General features: G+C 43.4%; 1 protein-coding gene across 3 annotated transcripts in view; it reads right to left on the reverse strand.

The window, feature by feature from the left end:
- The window catches only part of FANCI (FA complementation group I), a 30,305-nt gene extending 22,451 nt beyond the window's left edge, over nucleotides 1–7,854 (reverse strand). For all 3 annotated transcript variants that reach the window (XM_053365335.1, XM_053365334.1, XM_053365333.1), the window contains exons 1-11: nucleotides 7,776–7,854; nucleotides 7,413–7,483; nucleotides 6,834–6,928; nucleotides 5,565–5,637; nucleotides 4,127–4,257; nucleotides 2,709–2,865; nucleotides 2,558–2,615; nucleotides 1,666–1,707; nucleotides 1,035–1,158; nucleotides 468–553; nucleotides 155–287 (exon numbers count right to left, since the gene is read on the reverse strand). In XM_053365335.1, the coding sequence (XP_053221310.1) occupies nucleotides 155–287; nucleotides 468–553; nucleotides 1,035–1,158; nucleotides 1,666–1,707; nucleotides 2,558–2,615; nucleotides 2,709–2,865; nucleotides 4,127–4,257; nucleotides 5,565–5,637; nucleotides 6,834–6,917 (888 nt within the window). In that variant the 5' untranslated portion in view covers nucleotides 6,918–6,928; nucleotides 7,413–7,483; nucleotides 7,776–7,854. The remainder of the gene's footprint in view (nucleotides 1–154; nucleotides 288–467; nucleotides 554–1,034; nucleotides 1,159–1,665; nucleotides 1,708–2,557; nucleotides 2,616–2,708; nucleotides 2,866–4,126; nucleotides 4,258–5,564; nucleotides 5,638–6,833; nucleotides 6,929–7,412; nucleotides 7,484–7,775) is intronic.
- Nucleotides 7,855–8,504: the final 650 nt, after the last annotated feature.

Consider the following 8,504-nt stretch of genomic DNA (forward strand, 5'->3'; position numbering starts at 1 on the left):
GGTCAGAACAATGTCCCACACGGTGAGTTCAGTCCTAGAAGACTGCTATCAACACAGACCAAACTATATCTAGCATTGGCATAAACAGATTAATGCTACCAATATCTGGCATATCAGCGACATCCTCAGCATCAGCATTATGCATTTGATATACCTTTAAGTATTTTATTAGCTCTTTTCCCAAATCCTGGTCCAGAGTAATAGCCAGCACGATATGCAGAATGACGGTGCCTTCCACATGGCGAAGTTGGTCCAGGGGCACTGTGGCTTCTTCAAGGTCCATTGATCTGAAAAGAATCAGTCACAGAGAGGCCAAAGATAGAAAGACAGTTGTGGCAGGGATGGAATAAGGACAACCACAGAGAAACTAAAACAACACATTTGCCCCAGAATCGAAGGTGTCCTTACAGGGAAAAGAGAGTAACAAATATCAGAGCAGAAAAATGAGAATATAAGAGGGGACTCACTCTGAATTTCCCTGCTCTTCTTTTTGCTTTTTATCCATCTGATTGAAAAAGTTGATTATCCCTTCCAAAATGTTTTTCTTGCTGCCCTGAAAGATCACAAGACAAAGTAAACAGAAAGTGCACCACAGTATTACGGTAATAAAGTACAGTAACAATAAACATTCATACAAACATTTGGAGAGAGATTATGTCTCAGTAGTGGAGTGCATGTTTGGATGCAGAAGGTATCAGATTAAAACTTTCTGGCATCTCCAGTTAAAAGGACCAGGTACCAGGAAAGATCTCTCCCCAAGACCCTGAAAAACTTCTAACAATCAGACTAGGCAATGCTGGGCTGAATTGGAAGTTGTTAATGTTTAATGTTAGATAATGTTTTTATATATATTGGAAATCGCCTAGCCAGATGAGAAGGGTATAAATAATAATTATTAGTATTATTACTTATTGCTGTTGTTATCATCACCATCATTATGTGATCTGAGTCATCCACAGAACCTACTGCATGTCAGTTGCAGGGTCCAGGTTTTGAGATTTGCGGAGCCTGGTCAAATTTTCCAAAAAGCTTACCTTTGCAGAAAGCAACAGAAGCTGATAAACTAAAGGAGGGATTTCTTGGAGGTCCAACTGAGAGAACATCCTTAAGACCTTTTCCACCACAAACTGCAGCTCTTCTGCACTCAGTGGGATGTCCCTGCAGAGTAAAGATGAAAGCCAGTCCAGATCATCTACCCAAACATCAGTCCAAAACATCAGCAGAGAAACCTCTGGGGCCACAAACACCACGGTACAAAAAGCAGCAAGTATTATTTATGATTTACATTCATAGCCCACCTTTCCTCCAAGGGGCTCTAGGCAGCCCCACCCCTCAAGTTATCTTCACAACAATCCTGTGAGGCAGGTTAGGTTGAGACTGGCCCACAATCATTCATGGTTAAGTGGGGATTTTAATCCAAGTCTCCATGCTTCATGTCTGATACTGTCTCCACTACACTGGCCCCCAAATGGTATATCCCAGAAATTAGCCTTGGATCAAGAACCTTTCCCACTTAGGAAACACTTGGCCAACTAGAACTTCTTCCAAAGTGCAAGCATTGATTTTGACTGACATGCCTAGTGACACTGCTCTCCCCCACACCTCTGTAAGTGCTCCCCAAGTCAGCAATGAAAAAAGAAAATAAAAAAATTGTAGAGAGGCTACCTGAACATGGAGGAGAGATGTATCACATGTTGAGGACTCCACCTGCCCATATAAAAATCAATCAGAAGGTTTGAAAACAGAAAATAAAGTACTAACAAAAAATACTTCCAGCAGGGATAGTTGTGTTACACATGACAGTTTGTGAAATAAAGGGGTGGTGAGAGAGATGTCTGCCCCAGTGCACCTACAGTTGGATTAATTGCAATAGCTGCCCTTGAAGATGACTCAGAAACTTCAATAGCCAGATTACTGGCTGGGGTCCTAGTTAGAACACATATAATTGCCCCCCTTTTCTAAAAAAGAAAGCAACAACCCTGTACAGGTTGCCAGTTCATTTCCAGATGTGATTCACGGTCCTCATGTCGGTGTTCAAAGCCCTAAAAACTTAGGCCCCAAATATCTGAAAAGACTATCTCCTTCCTTACAGACCCTCTTGGGTGTTAAGACTAGCAGAAGGAGCCTTCTTTGTTATTCTGCCACCCTCAGATGTTCAGTGGTGGCAGCCCAGGAGAGGCAATTCTCTGTGGCAACCCCTAAGATGTGGAATTTCCTCCTCAAAGAGGTGTGCCTGGCACCTTTATTGTATAGCTTTTCTAAAATGATGCAGGCACACTTTACCGTGGTCTTTGACACCTAAAAATATATATTTAGGACCCACCCTTGTTCTTCTGATTGTAAAATGTTTTAACTGGTTTTGCTATTGCATTTTTATGTTGTTGCAACTCACCATTTTGGTGGAAGTCAAGTAAGAACACCAATAAAAATCAGTACCAGAGTTTAACGTTTGACTGGGTAAAACATAGCAAAGAGTTGCTTACATAAAACTGGTGCATTCTGAACAATTCTAAAGGCAAGCACAGAACTGTACATGACCTGCTGAAGACATGCCTACCTGCTGGAACAAAGTGTATTGATCAGCTGTTTCTTAAACTCTTCCCCACTCAGCTCACCTGGAAAGGGGTGGGAAAGCACACAGTACAAGGGCACTTAGGACAAGTTGCTAGTCAAATGAAAATAAGGAAGAAAGAAGGGATAGGGCTTACCTGCCCCATAAACCAGTGTCTCTTTAGCTGTCGCTAGTGCAGTCAGAACTGTAGGGAATAGCTCCAAAGACCTGCCACTGAGCAAGATGCCACCTTTGATAGCTTCAACAAACGAAGTTGCCAGGTCAGCCAAAGCAGAACCTGGCAGCTCATGAGCCTGAAAAATGAGGGACAAGATATGGGAAGATGCATATGAAAATATGCACCAAGGGGGTTCCAGACTAAAATAACAAAAGTATTTAAAAAATGCAATCTCAAGTTGCCAGTGAAAAGTGCATTAGAAATGAACACACTGGGATGTCTTTCCTCAGGTGAAAGGAAGTTAACAGTATCACTTATTTATTACATGACACATTAGCCACTAAGAACCTGAAGGCCTAGAATGTTCTAACTATATAAACTACCTTTGGTCGTAGATTCAAGTAGGTAGCCGTGTTGGTCAGCCATAGTCAAAATAAATTAAAACAATTCTTTAAAAATATAGTTAAAAAGACTCTTCTTAAAAACCTAAAAACTCCCTTAAAAGAATCAAGTCTTCAAAAAGTTATATGATCTAAGAAAGTCTTTAAAAGAATCCTTCCAAAAGAATTTAAAAATTATAATGTAGCACCTTACAGACCAACAGAGTAGTTTTAGATACAAGCTCTCGTGTGCATACACTTCTTCAGATATACTGAAACAGAAGTCATCAGACCCTTATATATAATGAGAGGGAGGGGGGGAGGGATTGGGTGATTGGCTACCTTTGATCATGTTAAATATGCACACGTGCAGTGGGGTCCCGATCCTGTACTTCAAGCACAGAAACTGAGCAGATGAAAACTTTCCTGCCATAGACCTAAGTGGTAGGAGAAGCCTCACTTACAAAATTACACTGTGCTGAACTGTTGTCAAAGGCACAGGTGTAACACCAGGAGGAAACCTATGACCTGGAAATTATTTCATCACCAAGGAGATGAACAGAGTAATGGCGTGTGCGTATGTGTGTAGAATCCGTGTCTGGGGAACAAGGAGGCTTTGGATCTGGAAAAATCACAGCCTCCCACAATGTGTCCCCATTCGTGGCTCCACCACACACAGAGCATTGGTGGCAAGTCAGTGACCACAGCACCGCTTTCTTCCACCACACTGGGGACTCCTCCATCTGCAGAGAAGGAGGCCCACAATATCAAATAGCCCCTTCCTTACCTACCCGTCTTAATAGTTAAGGATTGCTCTCTAAAGCTGCAATCACATGTAGTGTCTTGAAAATCAGCCCCACTAGATAACATGCATGTTCCGCAACATGCATAGGGTCAGGATTCTCAGGAGATGACCGCAATGTAATTTAAGCGTGGAATCTAGAAGTGGAAGGGAACCATCATCTCCATTACACTTTGCAGAGCTGGAGAAACCAGTCTTGATAACTCCATTCCTACCTCTAACATAAGCAGCCGTATAATTTCAGATGCAACTTCCACATGCAGATCCCCTGACTCCACCAGCTGGACACAATGCTTATAAACGCTGAGCCTGCTAACAACACCCGTCTGTTGGAAGCAAGGAGAACCTGGAGTGGAATTCCCAATAAACAATAAAGAAGTTACTTGAGCAAACGTTTTAAGACAACTCTAGCAAGAGATAAAAGAGCAGATGATGGCCTAGACTTCAATAATAATAATAATAATAATTTATTATTTATACCCCGCCCATCTGGCTGGGCCTCCCCAGCCACTCTGGGCGGCTTCCATAGAAACCAAAAGTACAGTAAAATATCACACGTTAAAAACTTCCCTGAACTGGGCTGCCTTCAGATGTCTTCTGAATGTCAGGTAGTTGTTTATCGCTTTGACATCTGCTGGAAGGGCGTTCCACAGGGAGGGCGCCACTACCGAGAAGGCCCTCTGCCTGGTTCCCTGTAGCTTTGCTTCTCGCAATGAGGGAACCGCCAGAAGGCCCTCAGCGCTGGACCTCAGCGTCCGGGCAGAATGATGGGGGTGGAGACGCTCCTTCAGATATACTGGACCGAGGCCGTTTAGGGCTTTAAAGGTCAGCACCAACACTTTGAATTGTGCTCGGAAACGTACTGGGAGCCAATGTAGGTCTTTCAAGACCGGTGTTATATGGTCTCGGCGGCCGCCCCCAGTCACCAGTCTAGCTGCCGCATTCTGGATTAGTTGTAGTTTCCGAGTCACCTTCAAAGGTAGCCCCACGTAGAGTGCATTGCAGTAGTCCAAGCTTCAACACTCTCAATAATTTTTCTGACCATTTACTCACTTTCTTCTGTGCAATTTAAACAGCTAAAGGGTTCTGCATGACTCCCTTTATTAACAGAAGCTCCAAATTAAAATATCCCCTTTCTTGGTCTATATTTCTGTATCTTGTTCACAAATAAACATCAGTTGTGTCCACATGGAATTACTTAACACTGGCACATTTAAGTGATCAGGAAACCCAACTGCTGGGACAAGTTCAAAAGAACTCTCACTCTCCCCACCTGCAAGCAATACTGTCTAGAACAAGGGTTCCCAAACTGTGGTCTGGGGACCACTTCATTCAGTTGGTACACCGCATGTCTCTTAAAAAAACAACACACAAATAAAAATCTAGAAGATTCTTTACAGCACAGTCCCATATTTCTCTGTTCAGTAGCAAGTCCCACTGACATCAGCTGAGTTTACTTCCAAGTAAATGAACATAGGATTGCAGTCACACCCAAGTACTTGCTTAAGGCTGCAATCCTAACCCAATTCGACAGGACTTGCTTCTGAGTAGACATGAATAGGATTGCACTGTAAGATATCAATGTCATACATGGAACAGTTGGGTAAAAAAACGGATTCATAGATCAGTCTATCACAACTCATTGTGTGGTACCTTTGAAGATTCCTCTCAGGAGGGCACCAATCTCCTTTCCCTTCAAAGCCTGCTTTGTGATTAAGCCTTTCAACTGCAGCAAGAAGGGGGGAAAGCACAAGATTCATTTATCATCACTTTAAGTTTCTACATCCAAGGATAATAGAAACACTGTGTGTAACCAGGTACTAATTTCCATACAATCATCACTAAGGCACATAAATTTACCGTCCTCTGAATACGGTCTTGCAGATACATCCAAAATATTTACTAGCCTACACATACTTACATTAATCATTTGTGGCTGCCTAACCCTAAACTTTTTTCAGTTCCCTATGCCTGGTCACCTGGAAGCAACCTCCACTCATCATAGATGACTAGATGAATGGCCTGTTACTAGATAGCCTGACATGCAGTTAAAATACACCATGTTCATGAAAAGGGAGAACCACAGAGGAATGAATGCACCCAAAAATATTTTTGTGAATTATATACAGTACTACAGTAACACTTGAAGGCCATGAAAAACTGGAAGTGGCAATCCACTTGCCTATGATTTCTAAGAGGAGCAAAAGTCTGGTAGGGGGGGGGAAAGAAAGGCATTGGATATACTTGTCATTAGCAGTTAGTAAAAGGCAGGAGACTTGGCAACCTTAACACAATGATGAAAAATGGAAGCAAAACAACACTATCTAGCTGTCATAAAACTGTACAGGAGGTAACATTACAGGAGGAGGGAGACGTATAAAAACATACAAATTGCATGAGATTCTGTTTTGGTTCCAGATACTGTATAGTGCAAAATGCAAAAGCTGCAGCACCTTGGCATACGGCAGATGCATAGCTGCCCACTGACAGAGTCACCACAATTTTTACCATTTTCCCGAATGCACGGGACTTCCCACAGCTATGAGTTGGTAGAAGGAAACGGAAATACAACAGGAATAAATACAAATATCTAGCAACTTGCATCTCGTGCAATTAGCAAACTATGAATAAAGGTCCATTAATGTACTATATATGGATGCCTCACAATTTGGACACAAAACTACTGATCATGGAAGCCATGATGGTGAAACAAATACACTGAAGAGAATGAGCAATGTCCAAATGAAGGGATAGGAGTGGTTCTCCATGTGTTTTGGGTTGATGGGAGTTGCGAGTTCAGCTACATACACAGGAACACAGGTTCTCTTTCCCTCTTTACAATCAATCCCAAACAAGGGCAAACTATCAGTGGATTCCCCCCCCCCCCCAAACTGAAATACTGTGGGAATCACAACAGCTCACCTCATTTTCTTTCAGGCTTTGCAGGCATGCCTGAAGTTGCTCAGCTTTTTCATCTGCCGCTAAGTTCAGGATTTTCTGGTCCATTGTTAATAGAGCTGGCGAAACAAAATTAGCAAAAAGAGTTTTAACCTACAGAAACAAACAAAGTAAACTCAGATTGTCTCTAAGGCCTCGAAAGGTAAATTGATGCAAACAGCAGCCTCAAACTGTAAAGCTTTTTGTGGACTGCATCACTCTGCACTACAGGCGGGGATGTGTTTGAATCCAATAAAAAAAACGCATTATATATGTTGGGATGGGGTGGAACTGAAGTTTGGATGACTCCTTAATGACACGCTGGGGTTGTCTTTGTATTTTTGTATGACTGCAGCGAGTGGGAAAGTATTCAAATGTACAGCCACGTGCCACAACTTTGCTGCAACCGCTGGGTTTCTTTTCTCATCTTCTACCAAGCTTCCCTATTTGGGGCGACACAGGTGTATCCATGATGGTGCAACCAACCAGGAAGACTCTTGTTTCAACACACACCACACACACATAAAGCTCAATAGGCCAATCTCAACCCTCAGCCAAACCTACCTCACAGGCTTGTTACGCTGACAAAACTGGAAATATAGGGAGTGGGAATCATTTATGCCACTTTGAGCTCCCTGTAGAGGGAAAAATTGGTACAGAAACCGTTATAAACAAAAGAGGCACTCTCCACATGCTCAGAGACACCGTTTCACCTTCCCCCTTTTTTTCTAACCTGGCTCAAAGGAAGCCCCCCCCCAAAAAAAAAAATACTTGTCTTTTTTTTTGGCTAATGACCAACAATCACCGCTCAAGCCTCGTGAACCGCCTTCGGCCACGACCCCGGCCACGTGACCCTCTCACGTCCGCGCCCCCTCCCGCTGCCGACCCCTTCCCTGTTTTGCCTCAGGCGCGGCTTCCCGGCCTCACCTTCCTTCAAAACTTCCCCGAGCGCCGAATTTCCCGCCTGGAACTTCGTCGGCGTTGCCCTGGCAACGGAGTCCCGCCCCTCTCCGAACAGCTTCCGTTTCCCTAGGCAACCCATGCGCCGCCTCCGCTTCGCCGTTGTTCTCCCCCGCCACCCCCCGCCGCGGCAAGCCAAGTCCCCGGATGGTCCTGTGGCGCAGTGCGAAGGGTGGCTGGCGCGATGATCGGAAGGTCGCGGGTTCGAGGCTTGCTCCCTGCCGATTTATGAAAAAGGCGGGGACAGGGACAAAAACTAGATAAAAGGGATGCTCACTAAATACAAGCCCAAAGAGACTCTCCTATGAAGAACGGTTGCAGTGCTTGGGGCTTCTTGCTTTTAGCAAGTTCTTGGTGCTTTTTATACAATTGTGCATGGATAGAGAAAAGTGTTTCTCCCTCTGAACACAAGAAATCATCCGGTGAAGCCGAATGCTGGAAGAAAATCAGGACAGATAAAAGAAATTACAATGGTACCTTGGGTTCTCAAACTTAATACGTTCTGGAAGTCTGTTCCAAAACCAAAGCGTTTCAAAACCAAGGTGCGCTTTCCCATGGAAAATAATGTAAAATAGATTAATCCATTCCAGACTTTTAAAATTAACCCCTAAAACAGCAATTTAACATGAATTTTACTATCTAACGAGACCATTGATCCATAAAATGAAAGCAATAAACAATGTACTGCAGTCGCAC

Source organism: Podarcis raffonei, chromosome 14 (assembly GCF_027172205.1).
Source record: "Podarcis raffonei isolate rPodRaf1 chromosome 14, rPodRaf1.pri, whole genome shotgun sequence".
NCBI classification, from domain to species: domain Eukaryota; kingdom Metazoa; phylum Chordata; class Lepidosauria; order Squamata; family Lacertidae; genus Podarcis; species Podarcis raffonei.